Source organism: Laetiporus sulphureus (genome assembly GCF_001632365.1).
Source record: "Laetiporus sulphureus 93-53 unplaced genomic scaffold LAESUscaffold_28, whole genome shotgun sequence".
In the NCBI taxonomy this organism is placed as follows: domain Eukaryota; kingdom Fungi; phylum Basidiomycota; class Agaricomycetes; order Polyporales; family Laetiporaceae; genus Laetiporus; species Laetiporus sulphureus.
The window spans coordinates 207,630-234,876 of record NW_024468537.1 but is presented as its reverse complement, the minus strand read 5'-3'; the positions used below and the strand labels follow the sequence as shown (position 1 = coordinate 234,876).

Genomic DNA, 27,247 nt, shown 5'->3' with positions numbered 1-27,247 from the left:
GAACCCACTGTAATGTACTTCGGTTTCTGCAATGCTCCTAGCACCTTCCAAACAATGATGAATACAGTCCTCGAAGACTTAATTCACACTGGAAAGGTGGTAGTCTACCTAGACAACATCCTCATATTTACGGACGATCTCGACGAACACTGACGACTAGTGAAAGCAGTTCTACAGCGCCTCCGAGACAATGACTTATATGCCAAACCGGCGAAATGCTTCTTTGAACAGTCCTCAATCGAGTATCTTGGCATGATCATCAGCAAGAACTCAGTACAGATGGACCCTGCTAAAGTCGAAGGTGTACTTGGCTGGCCCGCACCGACAAAGGTCAAACAAGTACAGGCCTTTTTAGGATTCGCGAATTTCTACAGGCAATTTATAAAGGACTTTGCGAAACTCGCACGACCTTTAACGCTTCTCACCTGTAAGGACGTACCCTGGCAATGGAAGGAAGAGCAAGACCAAGCCTTCAGTGCACTTAAAACGGCGTTCACTTCAGCCCCGATCCTACAACTCCCCAACGACACTGCACCATACCATCTAGAGACAGACTCTTCAGACTATGCAACTGGTGCAGTACTTGAACAACTAGAGGAAGACAAGCTATGGCATCCAGTCGCATACTATTCTAAGTCACTCAACGAACATGAGCGGAACTACGAGATTTATGACAAGGAGATGCTCGCTATTATTCGGGCACTCGTAGAATACCAGCACTATTTAGAAGGACATCCAGAACCCATTGAGATTTGGTCGGACCATCTCGACCTTACATACTTCCGTCAGGCACAGAAATTATCCCGGCGCCAAGCGTGCTGGTCATTATTCCTCACCAGATTTAATTTCATTCTCAGTCACTGACCTGGAAAGACTATGCTATGTGCCGATCCTCTGTCCAGGAGGCCAGACCATGAGAGGGGGGTAGACAGCGACAATTCGAACCAAATGCTGTTAAAATCTGAATTTTTCGCTATCAATGCGATTCGACCCGCTCACGCATCTGAAGTTGATAATGCTCAACTACTGGAAAGGATCAAGAAGGCACTCACAGACGACACGATAACCAAGGATTATCGTGCGCTTTTGACTACAGGACAGCGCGAATTTGAGAAAAACCTCGCAGAATGGAACTTTGAGCACGGACTGCTGCTCCATCGCGGAAATGTTTATGTCCCCAAGAATCAACAGCTACGCCTTGACCTAATAAAGCTCCATCACGACACCTTACCAGCCGGACACCCCGGCAGGTTCAAGACGTTGGAGCTTATTACTCGGAATTATTGGTGGCCAGGAATGTCTGTAATGGTTAAACAATACGTACAAGGTTGCGACAGTTGTCAACGCAACAAGTACTCAAGAGAAAAACCATACGGACTATTACAACCAAACGAGGTACCAGGAGGACCATGGGAGATCGTCACAGTGGATCTCATCACACAACTTCCTCCAGCCATGGACTTTAGGGGAGAGAAGAAGATGGCAATACTTGTCGTCGTGGACAGACTCACAAAGCGAGCGCACTTTTATGCAACGGATGATACAGTCACATCGTCGCAAGTTGTTAACGTATTCTATAACGAAGTCTTCAAACTCCACGGATTGCCACGCCAAATTATCTCAGACAGAGGTACTCAATTTGCGAGCAAACTATTCCAGGAGTTCTGCCAGAAGCTCGGTATAAAGTCAACAATGTCCACTGCATATCACCCCCAGACAGACGGTCAGACAGAAAGGGTTAACCAGGTGTTGGAACAGTACCTGCGAATGTACTGTAACCATAGACAGAACGATTGGGTCTATTACCTGCCGACAGCAGAATTTTCATACAACAACCAGACCCATGAATCCACCGCACTTTCCCCATTCTTTGTCGAATATGGCCGACATCCAAAAATGGCACCAGACGTACACGAATCAATACGTCATCCCTCATTGGAACATCTATTTGCCCACTGATCTGAGGCACAAGAACAGGCAAAGGCAGCATTGGAAGTTTCAGCTTCACGAATGAAATGGTACTTCGATGAGAAAAAGGGAGAAGTCCCATTCAAAGTCGGAGATCTAGTTTTACTCAAGGGAAAGGATCTCAGAGTAAAAGTCAAGTCCGCGAAGCTAGGCACACAAAACTTCGGACCTTACAAAGTACTTCAGAAGCTAGGCCCAGTCACATTTAAACTGGAACTGCCTAAGCAAATGAAGGTCCACCCAGTCTTCCATGCTAGCAAGTTGATCATGTACCATCAAGACACGATTGCGAACCGCGAACCCCCAAAGCCCCCAGCCATAGAAATCGAAGGAGAACCAGAATTCGAAGTTGAGGAAATACTAGACTCGAAGGTTATAAGGGGAAGAGTCCAATACCTCATCAAATGGAAAGGCTATGACCATTTCGACGATACATGGGAACCCCGAACAAATCTTACCAACGTCGACGAACTTCTTCACGAATTCCACCAGCAACACCCAGATGCAGCCAAAGCACCAATCAGGGTCGTCACTTTTGGTGGAAAACGCTTCGAATTATCCTCATATGAAGTTGCACTGATCTCCACACACCGAATCAATATGTTCGACCATCCAGACGAGTTCTTCCTATATCATAAGATGACAGATCTTGCCAAATCACAAAAAAAATCCTCAAATGAAGCAGCAGGATGGGATATTTATGCAGCAGAAATGCATGAAATCTCCCCGCATTCACGAGCTGTGGTAGGAACGGGAGTCGTGATTGACCCTCCCAAACATACCTATACACGAATAGCTCCACACAGCGGACTTGCTGCACGAGGAATTGACGTGGGCGCAGGAGTTGTCGATCCAGATTACACTGGAGAACTCAAAGTCGTATTGATCAACACAACGGATTTCGTATTTTCGGTCAAGCCGGGAGATAGAATAGCCCAAATAATCTTCGAGTATTATGCAGAAGGGCTTCCCTCCCGAAGCTACCAACCGTTGCGAGCAACTAGAAGGGGTAATAAAGGTTTTGGCTCCTCGGGACAATGAGCCTTGAGAGGGGGGGTAGTGTCACAGATTTTTGCCACAAAAGTCTGCACGTGACTTTTCCCACACCACAGATCACGTGCTTCACCAATATCTCACGCCACTCAGCCACAGACGTGACGCGTAGAGATCAGGTGATAGTCCACATCACATGTTATGGTCCAGACCCGTGGATGATACGGTCGGACCTGTCTATTCCAGGATACAATAGAGGCACCCATTTGGGAACAAAGGGAACAAGGACTATTGTTATGCATCGGCCTTCCGCTTCCTATTAGTTTAGCCAGAAGCCTAGATAGGTACGATGTTCACACCGGAGAACAAAAGGGAAACCAAGATAGGCACGATGTGCACACGCATTACTGCGGCAACCATCGATCTTCCCACTTATTGTTCTACTTTCGGACATCCTATTGTTTCATGTATGGCCATTTGCTTATACCCGTAGATAGGTAGCTTAGGTAAGATAGCCCGCTGTACATGTATATAAGACCAGCCATGTAGGGGACGAAACCTCAGATTGTTTCTCCTCGTCTACTACCCATAGCACTCACTGAGCTCACCAGCTCCTTCATATATCTCTCACCCTTTCCTGCATCTGCCACGTCGACCAGTAAGTCAACAGGCTCTTGCGCCACATAGGGTTCAGGGGGATACTTTTGGGATCAGGGAGATCAGGGCAGCACGTTCCACGTGACTGTCCCTTTTTAGTCTTTTTGATCTCTTGTCCGGTGTTACCGTGACAGTAGCTCTGCACTACTAGATTATTGAAATGTATGGACCATTCAAGGAGCCGTCCACCATGTAGCCATAAATCAGTGACACTGTACTCGCGATGCATGAAGGTCTGACCTATGGTGCAGATTTCGGCAGAATCTGCCAGCGGATTCTGCCGGATTTCTACCTCAGAAGTAAGGTGGCTCACAGCAATTTCTAGTAACAGCTCGTAACCTACATATGTTTTGAAATGTCTAGCATGAAATCCTGTAACAAGGTCACTCACCAGCAATCTTTGGTGATGTAGATACATTTCTGAATTGCTAGCATGAAATCCTGGTAGGTCACTGGCAATTTCAGCTGGCCTGGATATGCTGTAGCATGAAATCCTGGTAGTAAGGTAGCTCACCTGCAATTGTTAGTGGCCTAAATATGTGATTGAATTTCGAGGTACAGTAGCTCACCAGCAATTTCTGGTATGCTAGATGTGTTTCTGAATTTCTATCATAAAATTCTTGTAGCTCACCAGCAATTGCAGGTAATCTAGGCAGTCTTTCTACCATGAAATCCTTATAGCCCACCAGCAATTGCAGGTAACCTAGGCCATCTTTTGAGAAGCAGCATCAATAATGCACAGTACTTCTTCAACATGCTTATGGACCGGAATCTGCTGCTGACGGGTTTCTACCATGAAACTCACTAAGTAAGATGGCTTAATGGTAGATTCTTGTAATCTAGACATCAAATCCTGGTAGCAAGGTAGCTCACCAGCAATTTCTGGTAACATTAATGGATTTCGCTGTACAAATCCAGCAATCTGTCAGATTCACCAAAAATTTAAAACATGTCTATGTTACCAGAGTTTGCCGGTGAGCTACTTTGGTGCTAGGAGTTCATGCTAGAAATTTGACAATGTATCTTAGGTTGCCAGAAATTGCCAGTGAGCTACAAGGAGTTCATGGTAGAAATATAAAAGCATATTTAAGTCACCAGAAATTGCAGGTCAGCTACCGTACTACCAGGATTTCATGCTACAGCATATCCAAGGCCAGCCGAAATTGCCAGTGACCTATCAGGATTTCATGCTAGCAATTCAAAAATGTATCTACATCACCAAAAATTGCTGGTGAGTGACCTTGTCACAGGATTTCATGCTAGACATTCCAAAATATATGTAGGTTACGAGAAATTGCCGGTGAGCCACCTTACTTCCGAGGTAGAAATCCGCCGGAATCTGCACCATTAGGTTGGTCGTTCTCCGCGACGCGAGACCCGCTGATCATGTGATCGCGCCTCAAGATGACAGGGGCGCCCACCCATCTCGCCACTCCCATCAGGACCGCCATCAGCGCTTCAAGTAATCCGACAACGTGTGCACTGAGATTGCGCTGTTCTATGGCATCACCATCGTCTGGAGCGATAAAGGCTCTCGACGCATCGTCGGTTCATCGCATCTCCTCTGGACAAGTTGTAATCGATCTTCAAACTGCAGTAAAAGAGCTAGTAGAGAATGGTCTTGATGCGGGTGCAACGTCTATCGGTGAGTCTTTCTTGAGCGCTTCCACATGAAAGCATAGCAGCCTAATGTGAGATACATGCAGAGGTGCGGTTCAAGGATCACGGCTTGGATTTCATAGAGGTGACAGACAACGGCAGTGGAATAGCTCCTCAGGATTACGACGCCATTGGTGAGCCGTACTGATGCAGCGCTTGCAATAATATGTTTGTACAACTTATGATGTGATGAAACTCGCAGCTCTGAAGCACCACACCTCCAAGCTGTCGTCTTTCGATGATCTTACCGTCTTAACTACATTTGGCTTCCGTGGCGAAGCTCTTTCATCGCTATGTGCTCTTGCTGAGCAAGTGACCGTTGTTACGGCAACCGCCGCTGAATCACCAATGGGCACTGTCATCGAACTTGATCGTGCAGGACGAGTGAGCAGCCGAAGTGGGAAGGTGGCGAGGCAGGTATCGTTGCTACATAGCCATTCTTCACGTGTTCTTGGCTTATCATTGCCATGGACCTTCAGCGAGGGACAACAGTCTCTATAAGTGGCCTTTTCAAGCCACTGCCCGTGCGTCGTAAGGAACTGGAGCGCAATGCGAAACGGGAATTTGGAAAGGCCCTCGCATGGCTGTCTGCATATGCTTTGATTCCATGCGCGCAAGAGAACAGAGGAGTGCGCCTCACAGTCACGCATCAGCCCAGTGGCGGGTATGTGCGTCGTTGTCGGTCGTGGTCTCTCTTGCTGATCGTCGGCCTAGCAAGAAATCCGTGCAGCTTCGAACAGATGGTACACCGTCCACGCGCAGCTCGGTATCTGCTCTTTGGGGCCCAAAAGCTCTGGAGAATCTGGTCGAGCTCGAATTGTGTTTTGCTGTCGAGACAGAGCGCTCTGTGCTCAGGAGGCGACGGTTGATTGATGGCGCTGAGTAAGCCCTGGCATGCATGCTGTGGGTCGCGTGCCTGATGACGTGCCCCCTGTCCAGTCATTCAAGCGAAGTACGCGTACGCGGATTGGTCTCCAAATTCTCGGTTGGCTGTGGGCGGACAGCCACAGACCGACAGTTCTTTTTCATCAACGGCCGGCCGTGCAACCCACCTAAGGTATCTCTTATCCTGCTAATCCTGAAGTGTGCTGACACGCCGCTTCTCAGGTCCAGAAAGCGTTCAACGAGGTTTATCGATCCTTCAATGCTAACCAAGCACCCTTCATCGTGGCCGACTTCATCCTTCCCACCGGTGAGTTCCAATTCGGTCCTTCGGATAGAATCCTGTTCGCGAGGTCTAGATCGTCGCCTTCGTTATCTCATCTTCTCATATCGCTGCGTTCTTAATATGTTAGTCACCTTGTTCGTCGGTTGGCCGAACTGACCACCTCTTGTGGTTCTAGACTCTTGTGATGTGAACGTCAGTCCGGACAAACGAACTATTCTTCTGCATAGCGAGAATAACCTTGTGCAGGCACTCAAGGTGAGTTGCTAAACAATATGGTCTCCCAGGCGTCCTGACGACCCGTCATGCTCAACTTGCCCCTCTGTCAGGCCGCCCTGGAAGAGAGTTTTGCTGCCTCCCGAGCCACTTATGACATCAACCCTGCTTCCTCTTCTGTCACATCAAGCCCCGTCGTGGCAAAGCGAGGGCCTGAACGTCCGATCGAACGGGGGCGCCTCTTTTCCCAAGACGAATCCGACGCTGTAAATAAAGGCGAGGATGGCCGTCCTGAGGAGCAACGCCAATCGACTGGAACAGGGCGCTCTGACAATATTAGCAAGATGAATGCTGGGCATGACGAAGCCGGCTTCGGAGAGCCCCTTTTGTTGCAAAACAGGCAGCTGTCCGGGAGTGTGGCGACGTCTGCCGGAGATGATGCGACAGAGGATGGACGCTCATCCAGTTTTGTCGAACCTCCCACGCTAGCAGGTCCAGGCTTGGAAGACGATGCAAGGCCGACTTCCGAAGGTCCTCGAGGTCGTGAAATGGTTGCCAGTTCACACGTTGCGGCAGGCCAGCAGAGTCCCCTGCGCTCTTCCCAATCATCTGCGTGTGCGATGACGGGCGCAAACGCTGATTCGCCCGATGCCAATGAATGTGATCGCGCCGACAAGGGTTCGTTGGCGATGACGCAATTGGGAGCTGCGGTATGGGAATCGGGCTCACCATCTGCTAGTCAGGTGGACCTGCCGATGAGCTCGCATGTCGAAAGCACTCAGCGCGTTGCAGCCGCTGAGTCTACATCTGCGGGCGATGAACTCCTCACTGTCTCTGCACCTCGGAAGAAGCGTCCTGCGGACGTTGCTGACGGGTCGCGGACTGTACAGATGGTCTTGAACTCAACCGGCGTTGCATGGAATCTCCGTCACACTGCACCGGATGACGACATACCCTCTTCCAAACGACGTAAGACAAGCAGCCCTCCTAGGGGCAAGGAGGGTCGCAATGCGCGAGAGGACCTCCGTGAGAAATTACGAAATTTTGCTCGAACTGGCAGTCAAATAATGGACGTTGATATGGACGAATCAATCACCAGCATGGGGGGTGCGCTAGTGGGCGAATCGGATCAGCTGGGTGTTCATGAACAGCAAGGTGTGGTGCTATATACGGAAAACAATGACGCTGCCGAAGACTCGTGCATTGAAGGCCGTAGCGAATATGGTTCAGAAATCGCCCCACATGATCAAAGTGGCATTCCAAGCTCATCAAGCCACTCTGACGTCGATGTCGTTAATGATTCCGCGACCGCGCCTGAGTCGGAGGCCGGCATCTCCGACCCAACAATATCCTCCCCATCTGATACAACGTGTGCGTCTCGTCCCGAGATCATACGGAGCGCGGACGGTGAAGACGTTACTTTCCACTTTGAAATACAACACGTGTCTTCGCGCTGGTCTCGATTGCAAGACAAGGTTTCGGGTGTAGGTGGCTCTGACACACACGTTGCAATATCGTCTGTGCCGCAGGATGCCGGCATAACCAACGCAGACGATGATAATGTAGCGGCGGAAGCTCTATCGCGTGTTATCTCCAAGGCAGACTTCACTTCCATGCAGATTGTAGGGCAATTCAACCTTGGATTCATCATCGTACGGAGACGGACATCGCCATCCCGGTCTGATTCAAATGATGGAAATGCAAGTGCTCAAGCCATGGATGATCTGTTCATCGTTGACCAGCACGCAGCCGATGAGAAATACAACTTCGAGACGCTGCAATGGACAACTAAAATAGACTCGCAAAAGCTGTTTCGGTAAAAACCACTTACCGCAGCGATTTGTTAAGAAGCTAATAGTTACTCAGACCACAGCCATTAGAGCTCACTGCGGCAGACGAGTTACTTGCTGCAGAGAACATGGACGTCCTGCGGCAGAATGGTTTTGAAATTGATACCAATGAAGACGTTCTTTCGGGTGAAAGCCAACATCGGCTTCAACTGGTGGCGCAACCTACGAGCAAGAGCACAGTTTTCGACATTAAAGGTCAGCGCTTCCCCGCAGTGAAGATTCCCGACTCATGGAGTAGCTTCAGACTTAGAAGAGCTGCTCCACCTGATGCATGACAGGCCAGCGGGGCAGATGGTCAGATGCTCGAAAGCACGGTCCATGTTTGCAATGCGTGCATGTCGCAAGAGCGTTATGGTTGGCATGCCCCTGTCCCGGTCCCAAATGGCTTCCGTAAGCCCCACATCTGCCTGTATCCGAATGTCACGCACGAACTGAGGCTGTTCAGATTATACGACACATGGGAACGATGGATCAGCCATGGAACTGCCCTCACGGGAGACCTACCATGCGTCACTTGTCCGATATTGCTACATTTGGTAGAGGCCGGCGGCAAGACAGACATGGAGATGTCGATTGGGCGAACTTCGGCAGCTAGCTGGTGAATTGGTCCTGACGTCCGAGAGTATACGACGTAGATCTATTTCTGATGCGCAATGTGTTTATACGTAGTGGGTGCGTCCACGTATCCAGCTCTCCCTTCGTAATGTATTCCGTTCCTGTTCACTGACCCAATCTGTAATTGTGGGTAGTACCCTAACGACTAAACGACCGTCTCAACTCTGGCCCTGGACCACGTTTGTCTTGGTAGGGAGAGGCGATCAAGAGCTACGTCATATTTCTCGAAGCTTCGAACTCCATCATATTCAGAGCCTGCTGGCGAGAACGAGGACCGGGAAGAAATCAGAAGAACTGCACTGCCCGCACTTCTCACACGATGTCATCTGCATCACCGTGCTTCCATGACGTTCGGTTGGGGCGATTACTCTTTTTCGAACTTGCTGGAATTGCTGCGTGTCTATGCTGCGTGTCTATCATACGTGAAACCTGCACACTCGCGCATTTTGATCGCTTGCAGAGCCGCTGAGACACCGGGAACACATGCGCACGTTTCAATTAATCCATTATACCCACGTTGAACATGTGCATGGCCGTAGCGCTGCAGCCGATGCCGCATTTCATGAAACGCCAGCCTGCACTCCATTGTGCCGGGACAAGATAGATAGAGTTACAACTACACAATGATGACGACAGAACCCATGACCATGAGACCTGTCCACCACTGACCCAAGAAAATCCCTGAAGATGCCGCTTGTGGTCCAAACACATGTGCCATGACGTTACAAAATGACCCGAAAACTACTCAACGCTCGCCGGTCCTCGGAGGTCAGCGCATTGTAGGTCGGACTTGGCGGACCAGAAGGACTTGGAAGGCCGCGTGATAGAGGTATGCTGAGGTGGTGTGGAGACAGGACATTGGAGAGACGAGGCAATGCGCTTCCGGTGTCGTGATGTGAGACGGTCGATTCACTGGAAGAGGTTAGGACTGTCGATGACGACGACGACGACGACGAAGACTCCGGTCTGTCAATCGGCGATGTGACCGATGCCGGCGATGAAAGCGACCATGGGACCTTTGCCCACTGGCCATCGCTTCGAATATAATCCTCATTGTCTATTCCGCTGTGTGCGCGATTCACTCTTGTGGGATTGCCTCGAGGTGAGGAGAATATACCATCGGGGATGCAGAGGTCTCGAAGAAAGTCATAGTCTTCGATAACCGGGAGGCGGGTATAGTCGTCGCCCTAGAAGTATGCACACGTCAGACTGCCTGCCAGCATCACACGTGTGAGGCTGTGACCTACACAGAAGTATGCCACAACGTGCCATTTCCTCGGTTCAGACGCCTGATTATAGACGTGCGTAGAATACGTCTGCTTGGTCAGACCATCTGGTTTGGACGGGCGGTCTTGTCGCGTTGGGGCTGGCTGATAGTTGAATGGGTCTAACGTCCTGCGTGCTCTGAAAAGGCACCGGGGATGACAACCGTGGTCCGTTATAAGGCGGAGAGGCGACATACCGACGAGCGGCTTTGGCGGCCTTCTCCTCTGGTGTTGTCTCTATCTTCTCCTCGTAGAAGAGGTAATCGCCTCGCATCCTGCTCTGAGACCTGCAATAAGCAGGACTCAGAACTAGCAGTTCGCTGGTCGCACGAAAGAAGACTCACCATCTCCTGCCATCTGTCCAACGTTCCAGTCCACCTGATGCATAATGTGGTAAGACCATTTTCGACAAGACAATCGAGAATCTACCTTGCTTGTGTTCTGCTTCCTCCCAGACGAAAACGTTCCCAGAGCATAGTTGCTCACGCTCGGCCGCAGTCAATCTTCGAGTAATCAGAGGGAGCAGGTTGAGGCGGACGGCCTCAAACACGATGTGCGCGTCTTTGGCATCGCGTAGGTCTGTATCACATGAGCGGACGGTACTATGCATAAGAGGAGCACTAACGAAGCGCAGCTATGGTAGTGTGTCCAGAGGTAGCTGAGTGCGCAGGTGATGTGGGAGACATCACAAGCCTCTCTGGCGGTGATGAGCGATAGTCGTCGGCGCAAGCACTGTTACCAAGAGTCTTGAGCGAAAACAACGTCCTATGTGGGCAGCAGGAAGCGGTAACGTTGGGAAAATGAGCGCGGCTTGTTCAGATCCATCGTTTGCTTCTATATAGCAATACCCGCCGTGGCAGTCACGTTGCATAAGAGTTGCTTCCGTGATTATAAGTAGGACGATATCGGAAAACATAACATGCCGAGCTCAACTCACAATGGTAAGTCCAGTATACCAAGGATCATCAGCATCTACAAAAGGAGGCCTGACGATAGACTTGGTCTAGGTAGGTGTTATACTATCTGATTTCGCAGGAGGAGTCTTGGAGGGGGTAGACGTAAGACCACGCACTGCGTAGCCCATGACGCAGAAGGTGAAGGAAGAACTTCGGGAACCAACACATGCCTACCAAATATGCTCCGCGTAAACATTGTAAAACAAGGTTTCGTATGACGTGTGTACCAGTCATACCTTCCTGGAGCCGTGAGGACAAACATGCGTGTAACCTTCACAGATTGACAATGCGCGTGGCATGGACACCTCCTGCATCAAGACAGATGCGCCAGGCCTTGCCTTCTATAGTTCTCTGCAGAAACCGTCTAGTGTGCATGCCCTCGGCATGCGTCCACAGAATATAGCGCTCGGCCCGATGATGAGACTGGGCAATGGTGATATCCGGGGTCTATGGTTTCATAGCGACTCCGTGAGGAGTGGCAGCGAATGCGAACGGTGTACCTGGTCATGCAAAAGGCTTTTGAATATCGCAAGATCCGCGCTGACGCAGTGATAGTCCTTCTTCCTGAACGAGTGGTCGGCAACAAGTGTACGTCCCTGTCCGTCGTGCCATTAGATAAATGTTAAGGAACCTGCTGGAACGCGAGCCTACCACAATAGAGTGATTAGCACGAGACGGAAGGGGCAACGGCAGAATCGCATACGTCAATGGAAGCAATGGAAAGATTGAGTTCACAGCACATGATGATTCTCCGGATCGGCTCAGGCGAGGCACCACGCCTGTACCCGAATAGGTACCCGGAAAGCCGCTTCATCAACTCAGCTGAGAATGGCTTGCGCTCGCTGGAACATACAGTGACGTGTCCGGAGATCAGCGTTTATGGAAATTGTTTAGAGTATGTGCTCAGATCATCAGGTGTTACCTTCGATGTCATGGTGATCTCCGAGAGCCACCCGAAGACAGAGGTAACCAGCACTTTTTCCTGGCCGAGCAAATCGGGCTGCTGTACGGTGGAGGACTCGTGTGCAGAGGATATCGGCTACATTCACGAAGCACTTTAAGGACATGGCTCACGGTGGGCGCGCAACCGGACGAAGAAATGTACCCCTCAACGAAATGAGCCAATGATCACGAAGGACGTATTAGGCTACTCACGAGCGTAAATTAGTCGCCTCATCTGTCACAATTATCTAATTTATTTCCGACATATACAGCGACCGCCCGGAGTTCTATTCGTCTTAGCAAGTGGAGGCGGAGGTTATTGTCGCCTTATGCTCCTCTCCAGCAGGTGTCCCATTCCTGGGCGATGCCAGTTGTCCAGAACTAACTAGAGTTCATCATGAGCTCCGTCCGCAACCTGTTAATACGTCTTGGTGAACGGGCCGCTGTAGAACAAACCTTTGCGGAGTAATCCTGACCGGTGGAACAGATACTCCTATTGTGAACGAACAATGATGGCGACGTGTTTCAGAACACGGAGACGGGCGTGAATAGCTCCTGCTTTGTCGCGGCACTTGGCTTATGAGAACCTGTACATGCGGAGCAATGCCAGAAAAATCGTTGCTGAACCGAAATAAGGGACCTGAGACACGGTGCCGTAATAGAACTGCAGCTGACGGCGGGGCTTTTGGAGGAGAAAGGACCACATTCGGGCGCCCAGTCCAGCGAGCCTGACCTACGGCGTTTGCATTGCAGTGAGGTTAAGTCACAACTTCGACGTTCAACTCTGCAGTTAAAACGATTGAAGGGCGAATCGGATTGTAAGTCATACTTGCTTGTGATATATGCGCATTCGAACAAAGACCGTTGTCGATACAAGTCTCAAAGCGTCAAGTCTACTATCAAATGTCTAAGAAACCACACGATAGAGGCAGGAGCTTGTCAGCAGAGAGAGCGGAACATAGGTCTTTATATAGATTACTTACGGTCTGACTGGTCAGAGGCCGAATCACATTCCGAGGGCATTGAGTGTTTTGTCAATCAATGAGGGCACCGTTCCCAGAAGTAGCGGAGAGTACACGTACACGGTCTTACTACGGCCAACAGAGTTGCACATTCGAGCAGTGGCGCATCGAAGCAACGTCTACTGCAGCGGAGGCGAGCATGCACCTTGTGTCAGTCATGACCTCAGGCTGGAATCAGAGCCAAATCCAGGTGACTGGAGTAAAGAGCTTGTATTCTGCCTTCTGATGTTCTTTTTAATCATGTCCGCGATGGAACACAACGTTATTTGTCTGAATCAAGGGACGCATGAGCTTCATTGGCGGAACGGATCTCAACTCACCGGAACCTAAACGGGCGCGCTCATCCATGTCCGATGGTCAATGATAGACTCGCCGGGAAACGGACAACCAGAAAACCGTATGACTATCTGCAAGCTTTATAGCCCGAGCGTTGTGCATAGGGCCGTAAGAGACCGGTGCCTACAGATGTACGGTGAGTAATTTGCAGTGTTCAACCCTGGTAAGCAAGGAGGTAATAGTTGAGCATGGCAGATGGAAGCGATGTGCGTTTCGGTGAGCTGACGGATACTGTGCAGTGTGGATGAAAACACTCATAGCAATAACCAGCATGAGATAGATTGACTGCAAGGCGAGCGTCCATGCAGTGATCCGCGTGTCATCACAGCTGAGGATCTCTACAAAGTGGTGTCGTAGCAGGAAAGGAAACGACACCAGGCTAGGTATTATGATATATATTCATAATGTTTTATAGCTTACAAGTTTGTTGGCAGGCATTCATGGGGTAGTGGTAACCTGGGTCGTTGCCAACTCCGTCTGATTCGACCCGCCGCGGGTTCGATTCCCGCTGAATGCATTCATTTTTGTACATGCCGTGCATGGAAGGCTTGAGATTGATGTTGCTAGTAATCTCATAATGGTCTACCGGAAGTCTTGGACGATGTCTGACTTTGTCATGCGAAGGTGGAACCGCGACCATCCGCGATTTCCAGAGTTCGTCTTTCGGGGCACGAACGGTGCCATCTGCTCGTCGGCATCACCAACGGTGGGCATTCCCTCCGCTTTATTCTTAGCTTGATGAGAGGACCCGGGCAACTCCCATATAGGAGTGTCGCAAAATAGCATATTTGAGGGGCCCCAAATCGTGATTTCCTTGTCGCGGATTGCATATTTCAGACCTCGGAGGCCCCAAAAAGCTCCAAAAAGACCCTTATCCTTATCGCAACTTAGCATATTTCGGGACCTGATGGGTGTCGGAGAGCCTCCCGATTTAGGCATGTCCAGGTGGCTAACCACTGGTATTGATCGACAAGGCCCATTGATGCGACAAGGCCACCATGTAGCCATATATTGACGTAAAATAAATAATTTCCTGACCCGATAACCATCATGGTACATGCGCAATTTGTGACATCCAAGCCTAATTTCCTGCTACGACTTGTGTAGCTCTCCTTCCCCTGAGTCTCACTTGAATCTCATGAAGCTGTAAGATACAGAATCTGCAGCTTGCTCATCAAGACCTTCTTGTTCTGATCCTAAATGAACAACGAAGAATATTCTATGATGACATTGAATGCATCTGTGGCTTTTTCTTCAAGATGTCACCCCTTGTGATGATGGCATCGACAAACATCAGCTTGATACACACTCAATGTAGCCTCTTTATTATCACAACGTCCTTATGTGAGAGTAGCGGGCGAGCTCGCAAACGAATCCGTATGTTTTTGACTCTGACGTAGCGTGACATATGGATGTGACGTATCGTTACAAAACGTGACATAGTCACGGGTCTTGTCGCACTTTGCATACTGGAGGCCCGAAAGTTTGCATATTTCAGGCTCATTTTGGAAGATTTTTGCGACACTCCTATATAGGAGTTGCCCGGGTCCTTTGATGAGCTTGTAGTCGTCTCTCTAAACTGCCGCGCGTCACGCATGGAGGCGCGGACTTTCTGCGAAACAGATACGGACAGTCTCACTAGGTTTGTTTTACTATGACGTTGCTCTACACGAGGTGGGATGTTGTTGCGCTTATAATTGCACAACATACCTCTGCGCAAAGCAGAATCGAGTGACAATACGAGTGATGCCGCCCTTGACGTTAACCGCAGTGGAGCATCCTTCGGAGAGGGCGAAGGCAGCGTGGCGAGATAACGGATTGATTCTCGCATGTCACTAGCAATCGAGCAGAAAAAGGCTCAGATCCGCATCCATTGCGGCCTGTGATGCGAAGGTTATCAGAGACAATCAGAACGACCAAGCTTATGAAGAGCCTGCGGGTACTTCTCTTTCATGATGTGGCGAAGATTGGTCAGGGTAACTGAGACACTGCAGCCACAGAAAAAATAGTCGCGACTCGTAGTTCAGATATTGCAATGCTATGAGATCGATGAAGCGAGAAAGACACTGCACGTATGCTTTGGGAGTCTCTCAGAATTTCCGCAATAGAATCGGTCCCGCCCGATGGACTCTCTTGGACGCCGATCAATGGCTCCTGCGAAGAAACCGATGCTGATGATTCGAGGCAAAGATATCCACTTGACTGGAATGCAGGTAGACGAGCATAACGTTCAACAGAAACTCCTGGTCCGAGCACGTCGTTGAACCATGTATCCAGGAATTCGGCGGTGACCGACGAGAGTTGGGACACGTCGAAACAGAGAAGGCTGTTAACGTTGTCACAGAGAAAGGGCCAAAGGCTGAAAGTCACACAACAAGAATAAGAACACTATTCAACCGGAAATCCGTGAACTGAATTGACGATCAAGCCTTCAAAGCTTTAATTGAAACGGATTCAAAAAGACTCACGAGACGCAGTGGTCATAGACGCCTAAATGACACCTCCTTCAGCATCAGAGCGAGACGTCAAGCAGCAGGTCGACAGCTGCCTCCCATTAATCATTCCTCGACGTGCTAGCCCTACTCCGAACACAAACGGTTAACGGATTCATGCATATCTGGACATTTAATTAAGTGAGCGGATCTATCCAACATGGACTCGGCGGAGTCGCTCACACGCATGCACCAAGGGTGGACGCCTCGTGCTTCAACTGTGAGCTTCATTGTTCATTAATGCTCGCGTACTGGCAATTTACAGCTCCTTGCGGTCAAGTTGCATCCTTTAGAGGTTGTACTTGAACCAGCTGCTTGACGGACCTAGCTTCATCGCAGCACAAATGGCTTCATCTCTAACGCCACTTCCAAAAGGCTCACGGACGCTCGACGACGATGATGACAAGGACGATCTGTTCGCGACTCTGTTCTCCCCTCCCACACCCAGGGCCTCGCCCATTCCGTCAACAAGCCTCGCTGGCTCAGATGTCTCGCGACCATCTCACGAACACGCACGAACGGCGTCCACAGATTCCGAGTTTGGGGCCTTTGTCTCCATACCGTCCTCGGAAGGTCCTCTGCACAGCACTGCTTCCGAAGTCAACGCGGAAATGGCATCACTCCCACCCATACAAAACGTCGACTTCCTCGACAAATTCACGAAGGGGGCAAGGGCTGCGACGGAGAGGAACAAACAAGGTCTGCTCACTGAGCTTCTCGAACACCAAGATGACCCCATGTACTTCGTTCATACCTCCGGCAGTACTGAAGGCTCTCGGCGTGCAACTGCTACTCCGCCATCTTCACATGCTGCGCGTCCCATGTCAGACACGCACCCACAAGAACAGTCTGTAAACGACGTCAGTCCCAGGGCTGTAGATCCTGACCCACGACAGCCTCACCATGTAACGCGACAGCAGAGCAGATCAGAACTTGGTATGACTCTATCGCGGTCACCGCCACTACGCTCGCCATCACTTCCACTAGCATCTCCGGTCCGCATCTCCAATCCCGAGATACAACAGGCGCAGTCATCATTCTTCACTCCAGCCTCTCTACCATCACGCTGGGTTACCTCCCTTCTGTCCTCCGCCGTCCGCCCTTCGCTATCTCGGCCTCGCTCGATCAACGAAGATGCCGAAGATGAGGAGGCTCATGCAAAGCGTAAGCATGCATTGCACGAGCAAACTCTGCCGGCAGTGCTGCCTTCTCAGGTGACAGAGACTGTCAGCGGCTTCTCACGCGCTGTTCCTCAGGCGGTGCCGAATCCACCACTCGCGAGCTCAATCCCTGTGGACGATGCGATCACTCATGGGACTCCATTCGCTTCTCACCCCTTCGTTCCCGCGTCGGGCGCGCCTGGGTTTGCTGGTGACAGAGAGTGGAATAAAGGGTTTGAGTTCGACAAGAGTATTGTCGAGAAGAAGAGCGTGCGACTCATGGGCAGAAAGGAGGTGACGACGCCTGTCTTGACCGTTGAGGTGGCCGATATGGTGAGTGGCATCGTGATGAGCTTGCATTCTTAATCCGTCCTCATTACTCAACTGCACATGCTGCGGCTGCTGCTAGCTGCGGCCGCATTTCCCGGCTCTGGCGCGTCTTCCACGTATATGGTCTCTCCTCTATAGTCTCGACCAGCACGGTATCTCGTTAAACACCTTATACGCTCGCTGTCAAAGCCATGTAGGCGGTGCGCTACTCGTCATCCGCGACTCCGGCGACACGCTATTTGGCGCATGGATGGGTGAAGGAATTCACCCATCCAAGGGTTCATATTACGGTAGTGGCGAGTCGTGAGTGGGCGTCCTATTAGGATATGTCGGGTAGCGTTGCTAACGTACTATCCTGCCTAGATTTCTGTGGAAGCTCCCTCCGGACCAACGACTACGGATATATAAATGGACGGGAAAGAATGACTATGTGGCACTGTGTGAGCCGGAGTATCTATCATTTGGAGGAGGGTGAGTGATACATCGAAAGTGATTCTCCGTATACCGATCTAAACAATACGGCCCTCCCGTCCTCCTACAGCGAAGGCCACTATGGCTTGTATCTCGACAACTCGTTGATCGACGGCTCCTCGGCGCGATGTCCGACGTTCGACAACGACCCGCTATGCTCGGCCGGTCCGCGGCAAGGCGAGAATGTGAGATTCGAGTGCGTTGGCTTGGAAGTCTGGGGGGTAGGCTGAGGCAGTATTTCCTGGAACATCACGTTCTGGTATCTGCTAACAAATGCTCTGCTCTGTATCGCATACCATCAAGGACAAGAACTCTTGTGTACATACTCGTATACGGTTCTGCCATTGGCATGCTCTGTGTAATGCGATGGGGCTGGAGCATCTGGAACTCTTCTCGCGATCGGTATCTGATATTGATCTGCTGATTTCTTCGTAGCCGCAGCGCTCATCAACTATCACCTGAAGGACAGAGAAGAATCTGTTGTGCATGCTCGCGCTGTATTGCACGCAGTCTCCAGTACGTCTCTTATGCTACACAGCATGCGGTTGTCGTTTACCCAGAGAGTTAGTGGGTCACTCAGCGATTGAGTCCTGACACTGTCTCATTAGAGACTGCCTTGCACGAATGATATCGACCGCCATGATGAGTCAGGAACGGCACTCGCGAATCACGAGCGATATGCTGATGCTGACGCTGCCATTGGCGATCGGAAGGGGCCTGTTCGCAAACGACTCACATCACAGTCTGGGCGCAACGTATGGGGGCAGTGATACCAGTTCATCATAGAAGTCTTGCTGACTTCGCGACGATGCAAGGCGCTGGAATGTCCGAAATCTACATAACCTTACTGCAATAATTCAAGGAGCTCTGTCCCAATTGCTGCTACGCACAGAGACAGACGCTCATACTACCCTCTAAAATCCTGGTCGTTGCTGGTCCTGCGAGTCCATGCAGGTCATATCGTTTTCGAGACCACTGCATTCCGTCTCTATTATGCTACATGCTCTCCTTGTGATCCTGCATGTGTGCTTGCTGGTCGTCTGGAGCGGTCACTACGAGCATGCTGTTGTCATGCCACTGGACAAAGGCAGCAAAGTGTCGACACGTATCGTCGTAGTGTCCCAGGTTTTCGTGATAGTGCGTCATCACCTGCGCCACACTCACAGAGCTTCATGCCAGTCATTGTTATTCCTCATCTTTCACAGGGGTACACTGCAGCTTTGCTCTTCCTAACTCAACGTCTCGCTCTGTGCAGCCTGCTGGTGCACCGCCACACCTTTACTGCGATTCATGATATCGCCAGCGCTTGGACCGGGGTAGGATCGGCATTGCTGAGTCTATGGAGGCAGCTCTTTATTCCTGCTGCGGTCATCGGGACCTCTGGCGTAACCGTGTATTTGCTATGCCTCTCGACAGTGCACATCAGCACGCCGTCTCTATTCTCAATGGACGCCTATAATCAGACGGGCGCTATACCTGTGAATTTCACGAGAGGGATGCCCCAAGTTCAAAACGTCTCTTCGTATGCATAAATGTTCCACTGGCATTTTGTTCGCTACATACTGACAATCGTCCCAGCCTGGACAGCATTGATACCTTGGACGTCTGGGCCCCTGCCTGCGAATTATTATCGTACCTCGTGCTTGTCGGAAACCAGTCTACTCTAGGATTGGTGAACAGCTCGCTTTATGACATCCTAGATCCTAACAATGGGATCGGAGACGTGGCAGTCGACGCAATGACAGCAGATGTGACTTGCAGTGCGATGCCGAACGCCACTGCGGTGAGACTGTATCCGAACGACGAAGATGACGTCTGGGAGGTCAACTCTGCATACAACGGATACAATATCAGCTTTCAATTAAATGGCTTGTTAGGTGTGTTGTTGCATAGACTTGCCGGAAAGAATGTGACTGATCTAACTGTCGACAGACGAGAAAGTGGTAAAGCAGTATACTTGGTACAATGAAGCAACAAATGGAACACTGGTACAGGTAGGCTGGCACGCGTTCTGCTTGGCGAAGAGCACTAAAACACCGACCATTCCAGGGTCGCAACGCGATCTTTGTAACGACCTTCAGCGTTGGAGATGACAATGGGAAAAACGGCTCCTACATCCTAGATTTCTCTCGCTGTTTGCATACTGTGTTGCCAGCTTATACAAACGCCATCAGGATATACGTATGCGGATCTGCAAATCATAGGCTGCACATTGTCCTGGCTGCGTCTGCACGCGATCGTGGATGCCAGCACGAGATACGTTGTTTCGCTCGAAGAAAATGTTAGCCAATCAACAGAGTGGACTACGTGGTCCCCTGTCATACAAGCACATGCGCATGATTATGAAGATCCCGATGTTGATTCAGTACGTGGAAGTTATCCTCCATCCCAGTTGATCCATTTGACCTTGCTTCAGTGGGCGGACATGCTGGAAGGTGCAAACAGCGATTCAAGCGTGATTGCCACTACTACATACAGCGGCGTTGGTCCTATTTATCTCGATGCACTTCAAACCGAGCAGTTGCGTTCCAGAGTTTTTGGCGTGGCTGTATGGTCTGACCCACTGTCCCAGGTACCTCATGCAGGCTCTCTCTGCAGCCTCCAACACGAGCACTCTTACGTTGAAACAATTCGAAAATGCCCTAGGTGCTCCGCCCGACGTTTTATTCATGCTGAAATCAGTTGTAACATCGCTCTCCAGGCGACTTGACCGCTACTTTATTCTGGGCGGGTTCGTTCTCTACAGACTATCCCAAACTCTCGTGCTCAATCTGCCATAGCTACTCATGTCCTGTCGAACAGCTCGCGAGGCAATTATCTCCGAACTGTTCGTGCGACTACCAGCACTTCTCTGACAATGTCTCGATTAAATGTTCGTCCTCTGTTGCGTACTACAGCGACGCTGAATATCCTGATGCGCGCCTACAGCTTGACTTGATAGCTGTACGTCGATCTTCGTCCACTCGAAAGCTGCTCACTCGCCTAGCCTGGTCTGCTGTCCAGATAATTTTCGGGCTGAGCGCCTCCGTGCTTCTCTTTTGCCTCGCACTTGCTTTGACTCATGGCACAAACAAAGGGGTCGAGGTCCAATCCGTAGACGCTATGGGCGTCCTTCAATTTATGTGGCTGGTCTCGGACAACACACCTCTAACAAGCGAGGTAGCACGCGTGAACGAGCCAACAACGAACAGGCTGCGCAAAGCTGGGATGGTGGAGCTGGACGGCGCTAGCAGGATGTCGCGCGCCAGTTGGATTGACATGAGCTACCGGCCTGTAGAGGCTAATGACCATCATTAAGGACTGATTCATTCTGGTGGGACCATTTTATCGTTTGGCCCAGGATTCTGTTGTCAGGACTCCAGTATCTAGAATTTCTTCTCCACCGTATGAGACTCATATCTTCCTCCAGAACGTTTTGTTACCATATATCACCTATGCCCCTTCCCGATAGCTGAGCCTGTTTCATATTGCTTCTCATGTGGTCTTGCTGTCGCATTCTCCTGGATGCCGACACACTGTCTGCTCTGTATTGCCACACAATCGCCAGGGACAAGGACTCATGTGTGCAAATTCGTTTGCTATTGAGGTGCTGATTGTGATGTGACTGGGTTGAAACACCTGCAAAGCTTATGATCATCATCTTCTGATAGCGATTTACTGATCCTGTAGGCCTCTTATCAAGTGATCTTGCCCCTGACGGCTCAGCGCTCAGCCGCCTCGAACGCCGATGTCGGCTACGCAAGCAACGGCTAGATGGGCTGCATCGGCTTCTTTTCACTGTACTACACATGCCTAACGCCTAAACGACAGTGGCTGTCTAAGGCCTACCTAGTTTCATGATCGTGCGCATGTCTTCATCGAATGTACTTGCAGTCTATCGCTGACGTACTGTCCATCCAGAAGCAATAGATTGGAAGTTCGCATCACCGCATGGCTCGGCTAATGTAGAACAGCAGCACCCATCGCACCAATGATCTGACAAGAACCTGTTCGGAATCGCGTTGTAGCTGCATACAGTTTTCAGCACTACCCTTGCGCTATATAACACGACTCGAAGCGTCATTCACGTGGATGATCCAAGTGTGAATTGCCCGCTATGAACGGAGGCTGGAAAAGACTGGGAAAGATCGCTATCCGAGCGACGCATGGTGGATGGGAAATGATTGATGCTGGATCATCATAGAAGCTACGAGGCCTGGAGGTCCTCGAGAAGGACGTTGGGACGTTCGGCACTACATAATGTTGCTGCAATATTTGCAAGGTGTTCTGTCCGCAAACGTGGCCAGCACATTTAAAAGGTCGACCTGAAGTTGCCCATCGTGTCCGACTTGCCGATCTTGCGGCGTCATGAAAGGCTTACTATTCTCAAAGTCATGGCATTCTGTCTCCATTGCGCTGCATCTTCTTCTCGTTTTCTTATATGCGAGTCTAGTGCTCATCTGGGCTCGTCATTATGAGCATGCTGTCGTTGTGCCGCTGGAAAAAGGTAGCAATGTATCGACGCGCATCGTTGTGGCGTCCCAGATCTTCGTGATAGTACGTTTTTGCTTGCGCCACACTCACTTATTCTTGTAGTGCTCAAGTTCATTCAACGATTTATCGCAGGCGTATACTGCAGCGCTACTCTTCCTGACGCAACGCCTCGCTCTGCAGAGTTTGATACTGCGTCGCCACACTTTCACTGCAATCCACGACGTCGCTAGCGCTTGGACCGGGGTAGGCTCTGCAGTATTGAGTCTATGGAGGCAGCTGTTCATTCCGGCGGCGGTAATTGGCACCTCTGGCGTGACCGTGTATTTGCTCTGCCTCTCGGTACTGCACATCAGTACTCCGTCCCTCTTCTCAATGGCCGCCTACAACCAGACGAGTGTTGTGCACGTGGATTTTACCAGAGGCATGCCGCAGGTTCAAAATACGTCCACGTATGTGCAACTCTTGTTGCTGGTCACTGGTGTGCTGAATTGAAGTTTTGTTCCAGCCCAGGATCTACGAACCCCTTAGACGTTTGGGCCGCTGCTTGCGAACTACTACCATATCTTGTGCTGGTTGGACATCAGTCAACCCTGGGATTGGAGAACAGCTCGGTCTACGACATTTTGGATCCGAACATCGGGATCGGAAACGTCACAGTCGGTGCCACGACAGCAAACATAACGTGTGGCACCATATCGAACGCCAACGCGATGCAAAATTCTGAGGATGAGTATATATGGTCAGTGGATGCGGCGTACAACGGGTACAATATCAGTTTTAGCCTAGACGGTATATTCAGTATGCTCTCGGTAATCATACTGCTGTTTATAAGGCTCATAAGCTTATAATTAGGAGAAAAAGCTGTTAAGCAGTATACGTGGTACGATGAGCTTGAGAATGCAACGTTAATACAAGTGGGCGAGCTCCCGGTGTTCATAACAGCCAATACTAATCCAAAGACCCTAGGGCCATAATGCGATTTTTGTAACGACGTTCAACGTTGTGGATGATGCGGGGCATAACGGCTCCTATATTTCAGGCTTGTTCCGTTGTTTTCTTCGATTGTTGTCTACTCATGAAAACCTAAACAGGTTACAATTATACAGACCTTCAAATTATTGGTTGCACGATGTCGTTGCAGCATATGAACGCAATCGTCGATGCCAGCACGAGATATGTGGTCGCGCTTCAGCAAGATGCTAGCCGGTCAGCAGATTGGGCTGCATGGGCACCTGCCATACAGGCATACGCGGGTCAATATGAGAATCTCCAGACTGACTCAGTGCGTCAGACTAATTTTTCCACTTCGAGTTAATCCAAGATTTTTACAACAGTGGTCGGACATGCTCGAGAGCGCTCAGAGTGGTACTTATCCGATTGCCACTACTTCGTCGAAAAGCACCGGGAATCCTTATATCGATGCGCTTCAAACCGAACAGTTGCGTGGGAGACTTTTTGAAGTGGCCGTGTAGCCTGACTTATTTTGACAGATACCTCATGCAGGTTCTCTCTGCAGCTTCTAACACGAGCGCTATCACGCTGAAGCAGTTCGAAAATGCCCTAGGTAGACAATGCTTCGTTTCGTTTCGTGCGGGATGATACTTACCGTGATTCATTCTCCAGGCGACTTGACAGCGTCGTTGTTCTGGGCAGGTTTGTGCTTTATAGATCAATATGGATTCCCTCATTCCGATCACATCGTCATAGCGACTCATGTCCTGCCGGACAGCACCCGAGGTGATTACCTCGAAATAGTTCGCGGGGTGACCAGCGCTTCGTTGACAATGTCTCGCCTGAACGTTCGTTTTCCATCAACGTTCAGCATTCACTCCTCATAGCTAACACACAATGAATGCTCACCTTCAGCTCAATTTGACAGCAGTAGGTCCAACGTGTTATAAATGAAAATGGATAGCACCCCGCTCACCTAGTCGACTCCATCCAGATTATATTCGGACTGAGCGCCTCCGTGCTTCTTCTTATCCTCGGAATTGCCTTAACTCATGGTGCAAGTAAAGGGGTCGATCTCCAATCCGTGGACGCTATGGGCGTCCTTCAGTTCATGTGGCTGGTCTCGGAAAACACGCCTTTGCAGAGCGAGGTAGCACGCGTGAACGAGCCGACAACAAGCAGGCTGCGCAAAGCTGGGATGGTAGAACTGGACAGCGCTAGTAGGATGTCGCGCGGCAGTTGGATCGACATGACTTACAGTCCTTTGGAGCTCAAGGATGATCGTTCCTTGTCTCCCCTACGCAGACTTTAAATATATCCTCTGAGGGAGTTCCTAGGGGCTCATGTCTTCTATCAGGACGGTGCTTCCGCTCAGGTTGACCTAGGATTCTGTTGAAAGGACTATATTCCCGAATATTTCTTTAGTCTACGGCGGAGAGCTATATCTTCTTTCAGAGCATTTTAGCATGTAGACCACCAACAGTCAAAATTTCCAGTATGTGTGCCTTTTTATGTTGTTTCTCTAGTGGTCTTTCTGTAACGCAGCTTTCTCTGGCATGTAGCATCATATGCGCAGCCACCTAAGACTCAAATGGTATCTGGTTCGCACGAGATGAACGATCTATTCTTTCAAGCTCCGCATTGATGCGACCAATCACAAAATTAGCTCACATCCTCCGCACAAATCGCGCATGTTCACCTCGCAAGAGCTGCGTCGTTTTCGCTCTTGACCACCTCAATGTCTGCGTTACTACAATGCATCATCATGCCCGTACTCCTTCATAATTATGCTACCTTGTCCACTGGCCGCCTCTGTCAACTGCGGGTCCGACAGTTATGCAATCCTCGCGGAAATGCTCACGGTGGTTGGGAGCTATGAGTGTCGTTGTCTCGCAGTGTCGTTGCATGGATGGAGGTGGCTGTTCGCTAGGAATTATTGGGGAGCAAGGTGAGTCGTTAACAAGATAATCTTGTTGTCTTAGTCGAGTGAGAGGATTTCCTCGCGCATCTCGACATCTGACCATCTACCGCTCATCCTTTTCGCCGGCTGCACTATCTTGGACTGCTCCTTTGCTGCCTTCTCAGTAACGCTTTGCAAACTTTGTCAGCTTCCTCTGCGCCTACGGACGTTACTGCTTAAGCTTACCTCGACGCTGTCTCGAATCTGGGTTTTCGATCGACAAGCAGTAGCATCGAGTGAGAGGAAATACCTTGCGAAGCTCGATGATATCTGTGCTTCTTGTCATTTTGGCTCCGGTGATTGTTGAACTTGCACAAGTCCGCTTTTGCCGATCCACTCACTCTCGAGTAATGCCGACGGTCGTGCTTGCCTGCTTTGCTTCTCTCAGCTATGACGATTTCTCACACTGACTGTTACTCTGCGTCGTTTGCACCTGCACTCACTACTATTGACTTGGTCCCTCCATGCGCCTATCTGGATCATAAACATAGACAACGTTACAAGCTCGGCCAAAGCGGTGTACCGCCTGAGAAATCTCTTCTGGATGCAACTTTGTGAGGCTTTAGTTCAGCATCGCTCTCTAAAGTCGAAACATCAGCTCGAATGCTACCTGGGAATGAGCCATGCCCTTTCGGATCTCAATGTCTACAGTCCCATTCATGCATTATGCCTCGGTCGTGGCTGTTATTGTTCTACGACGGTGATTCAAAGCACGAACGTTTGCATGCAACATCCTGGAAAGCACACCGTCGGCGACCGTCCACGCCACCACTGTAGGCGCCTATTTGGTAGTGTTTACGCTAGATTACATAATCAGGACTTCCACGAGGGCTCCCACACGTTCTCATCCGCCCCTCCATCTTCATCCACTGCTCCTCCTCGCCATGACATCTAGTCACTCTCTGTGGATAGTGATAATAGCCGCGGCTGCGGCCGTTCCAGTTTCAATCGCGTCCACCAATGGCATGGATATGTCGATGGACGATGCGATCAATTTGGCGTCTGGGGAGATGTTGCCGTACCTCCACTTTACACCGGGCGATATCCTCTGGTTTCAGGGATGGGTTCCGTCGAGTGCAGGCGCGATGGTTGGAACCTGTATTGGGTTGCTTTTGTTGGCGATGGTGGAGAGGTGGATTGCTGCTGCGAGGGCCGTTATGAACTACCATTGGAGTCAACGGTTCGTCTTCGTGCCTTTTTCTGATTGCCCGGACGATTTGGGTTAGTATGTCGTTCGCGCCCGCATGCTGACTTCGACATTGTAGAGCATACGTTAATTACCCAGCATGCCAGGAACAAGATGCGCTGCCCGTCACAGCGCTAGAATCCGAGTCCAAGCAAACACCTTCAACAAGGTCATATGCAGTCGTTCGCTCTACCACCCGCATACTCCCGCCGTTCGTTTTCGAACATGACGTACCACGCGGTATCTTTCTCATACTGCAAGCAGCGCTGAGCTATGCTTTCATGCTGGTCGTAATGTATGTGCCTCTCTCTCAGACTGCTCCTTTCTGAGAACGTGGTCGTTGATGCTTGTGGCAGGACCTGGCAGTTGGGCTTCATCTTCTCCATTCTAGTTGGTTTGGGGATTGGGGAGATGCTGTTTGGGCGGTTTGCCAATCACGACTTGCATCTTCCCTAATGACGATGCATGGATTGGACGCCCATGGGCTTCTTGGCGGTTGTATTACTACATGTAGCTTGTGGTCTTCAGACGGGTCAGATGGTTGGCATCTGACGAGTTCGAGACTCGTAGTCATTCAATC

At 50.3% G+C, this 27,247-nt stretch overlaps 7 protein-coding genes and 1 non-coding gene across 8 annotated transcripts; 7 read left to right on the top strand and 1 right to left on the bottom strand.

The window, feature by feature from the left end:
* The first annotated feature begins 5,069 nt into the window (after positions 1 to 5,069).
* Positions 5,070 to 9,292, top strand: LAESUDRAFT_750795 (DNA mismatch repair protein MutL). The gene is made up of 12 exons (XM_040911623.1): positions 5,070 to 5,263; positions 5,325 to 5,411; positions 5,480 to 5,694; positions 5,757 to 5,941; positions 5,992 to 6,159; positions 6,217 to 6,334; positions 6,385 to 6,469; positions 6,621 to 6,700; positions 6,772 to 8,474; positions 8,525 to 8,703; positions 8,753 to 8,898; positions 8,954 to 9,292. The coding sequence occupies exons 1-12, from the start codon at positions 5,119 to 5,121 to the stop codon at positions 9,101 to 9,103; spliced, it is 3,261 nt and encodes a 1,086-aa protein (XP_040762855.1). The 5' UTR covers positions 5,070 to 5,118; the 3' UTR covers positions 9,104 to 9,292.
* Positions 9,293 to 9,477: 185 nt separating this feature from the next.
* LAESUDRAFT_242417 (uncharacterized protein) lies at positions 9,478 to 11,413 on the bottom strand. Its single transcript, XM_040901710.1, has 8 exons — positions 11,326 to 11,413; positions 11,180 to 11,267; positions 11,014 to 11,120; positions 10,818 to 10,967; positions 10,733 to 10,766; positions 10,586 to 10,675; positions 10,371 to 10,527; positions 9,478 to 10,310 (listed from the first exon to the last, which is right to left on the bottom strand). Exons 2-8 carry the CDS (start codon positions 11,257 to 11,259, stop codon positions 9,846 to 9,848), a joined length of 1,083 nt encoding a protein of 360 aa, XP_040762854.1. The 5' UTR covers positions 11,260 to 11,267; positions 11,326 to 11,413; the 3' UTR covers positions 9,478 to 9,845.
* A 2,665-nt stretch (positions 11,414 to 14,078) lies between these two features.
* Positions 14,079 to 14,161, top strand: LAESUDRAFT_t60. Its single transcript has one exon. It is a non-coding gene; the product is annotated as a tRNA-Gly (tRNA).
* A 1,961-nt stretch (positions 14,162 to 16,122) lies between these two features.
* On the top strand, positions 16,123 to 17,131 carry LAESUDRAFT_242399 (uncharacterized protein). The gene is made up of 3 exons (XM_040901709.1): positions 16,123 to 16,277; positions 16,402 to 16,835; positions 16,900 to 17,131. Exons 2-3 carry the CDS (start codon positions 16,481 to 16,483, stop codon positions 16,989 to 16,991), a joined length of 447 nt encoding a protein of 148 aa, XP_040762853.1. The 5' UTR covers positions 16,123 to 16,277; positions 16,402 to 16,480; the 3' UTR covers positions 16,992 to 17,131.
* On the top strand, positions 17,075 to 18,327 carry LAESUDRAFT_656712 (TLD-domain-containing protein; the record flags this gene model as incomplete). Its single annotated transcript, XM_040904634.1, has 4 exons — positions 17,075 to 17,629; positions 17,706 to 17,929; positions 17,990 to 18,097; positions 18,168 to 18,327. 4 exons carry the CDS (start codon positions 17,075 to 17,077, stop codon positions 18,325 to 18,327), a joined length of 1,047 nt encoding a protein of 348 aa, XP_040762852.1.
* Positions 18,328 to 21,130: 2,803 nt separating this feature from the next.
* Positions 21,131 to 21,578, top strand: LAESUDRAFT_727368 (uncharacterized protein). Its single transcript, XM_040909207.1, has one exon. The coding sequence runs from the start codon at positions 21,200 to 21,202 to the stop codon at positions 21,392 to 21,394; it is 195 nt and encodes a 64-aa protein (XP_040762851.1). The 5' UTR covers positions 21,131 to 21,199; the 3' UTR covers positions 21,395 to 21,578.
* Positions 21,579 to 22,302: 724 nt separating this feature from the next.
* LAESUDRAFT_242330 (uncharacterized protein) lies at positions 22,303 to 25,130 on the top strand. The gene is made up of 12 exons (XM_040901708.1): positions 22,303 to 22,633; positions 22,703 to 23,019; positions 23,076 to 23,368; positions 23,423 to 23,484; positions 23,537 to 23,609; positions 23,662 to 23,852; positions 23,905 to 24,008; positions 24,061 to 24,134; positions 24,194 to 24,223; positions 24,278 to 24,369; positions 24,437 to 24,451; positions 24,516 to 25,130. The coding sequence occupies exons 1-12, from the start codon at positions 22,445 to 22,447 to the stop codon at positions 24,831 to 24,833; spliced, it is 1,758 nt and encodes a 585-aa protein (XP_040762850.1). The 5' UTR covers positions 22,303 to 22,444; the 3' UTR covers positions 24,834 to 25,130.
* A 1,255-nt stretch (positions 25,131 to 26,385) lies between these two features.
* Positions 26,386 to 27,201, top strand: LAESUDRAFT_727366 (uncharacterized protein). The gene is made up of 3 exons (XM_040909206.1): positions 26,386 to 26,661; positions 26,747 to 26,962; positions 27,024 to 27,201. The coding sequence occupies exons 1-3, from the start codon at positions 26,447 to 26,449 to the stop codon at positions 27,121 to 27,123; spliced, it is 531 nt and encodes a 176-aa protein (XP_040762849.1). The 5' UTR covers positions 26,386 to 26,446; the 3' UTR covers positions 27,124 to 27,201.
* Positions 27,202 to 27,247: the final 46 nt, after the last annotated feature.

What these genes read in the sequence shown, in the direction of transcription:
- LAESUDRAFT_242399 (XM_040901709.1), top strand. Translation starts at nt 16,481, where the DNA reads ATGGCTTCATCTCTAACGCCACTTCCAAAAGGCTCACGGACGCTCGAC. An exon ending in GACGGAGAGGAACAAACAAG is followed by an intron (nt 16,836 to 16,899) that starts GTCTGCTCACTG and finishes TACCTCCGGCAG; the next exon opens with TACTGAAGGCTCTCGGCGTG.
- LAESUDRAFT_727366 (XM_040909206.1), top strand. Translation starts at nt 26,447, where the DNA reads ATGGATATGTCGATGGACGATGCGATCAATTTGGCGTCTGGGGAGATG. An exon ending in AACTACCATTGGAGTCAACG is followed by an intron (nt 26,662 to 26,746) that starts GTTCGTCTTCGT and finishes TCGACATTGTAG; the next exon opens with AGCATACGTTAATTACCCAG. An exon ending in GCTTTCATGCTGGTCGTAAT is followed by an intron (nt 26,963 to 27,023) that starts GTATGTGCCTCT and finishes TGCTTGTGGCAG; the next exon opens with GACCTGGCAGTTGGGCTTCA.
- LAESUDRAFT_750795 (XM_040911623.1), top strand. Translation starts at nt 5,119, where the DNA reads ATGGCATCACCATCGTCTGGAGCGATAAAGGCTCTCGACGCATCGTCG. An exon ending in GGCCGTGCAACCCACCTAAG is followed by an intron (nt 6,335 to 6,384) that starts GTATCTCTTATC and finishes GCCGCTTCTCAG; the next exon opens with GTCCAGAAAGCGTTCAACGA. An exon ending in CCCGGTCCCAAATGGCTTCC is followed by an intron (nt 8,899 to 8,953) that starts GTAAGCCCCACA and finishes GAGGCTGTTCAG; the next exon opens with ATTATACGACACATGGGAAC.
- LAESUDRAFT_242417 (XM_040901710.1), bottom strand. Translation starts at nt 11,259, where the DNA reads ATGCAACGTGACTGCCACGGCGGGTATTGCTATATAGAAGCAAACGAT. An exon ending in GGAAGCAGAACACAAGCAAG is followed by an intron (nt 10,767 to 10,817) that starts GTAGATTCTCGA and finishes ATTATGCATCAG; the next exon opens with GTGGACTGGAACGTTGGACA. An exon ending in TGGACAGATGGCAGGAGATG is followed by an intron (nt 10,676 to 10,732) that starts GTGAGTCTTCTT and finishes TGCTTATTGCAG; the next exon opens with GTCTCAGAGCAGGATGCGAG.
- LAESUDRAFT_727368 (XM_040909207.1), top strand. Translation starts at nt 21,200, where the DNA reads ATGGGCGTCCTTCAATTTATGTGGCTGGTCTCGGACAACACACCTCTA.
- LAESUDRAFT_242330 (XM_040901708.1), top strand. Translation starts at nt 22,445, where the DNA reads ATGAAAGGCTTACTATTCTCAAAGTCATGGCATTCTGTCTCCATTGCG. An exon ending in GATGCGCTTCAAACCGAACA is followed by an intron (nt 24,009 to 24,060) that starts GTTGCGTGGGAG and finishes TTATTTTGACAG; the next exon opens with ATACCTCATGCAGGTTCTCT. An exon ending in AGCGTCGTTGTTCTGGGCAG is followed by an intron (nt 24,224 to 24,277) that starts GTTTGTGCTTTA and finishes ACATCGTCATAG; the next exon opens with CGACTCATGTCCTGCCGGAC.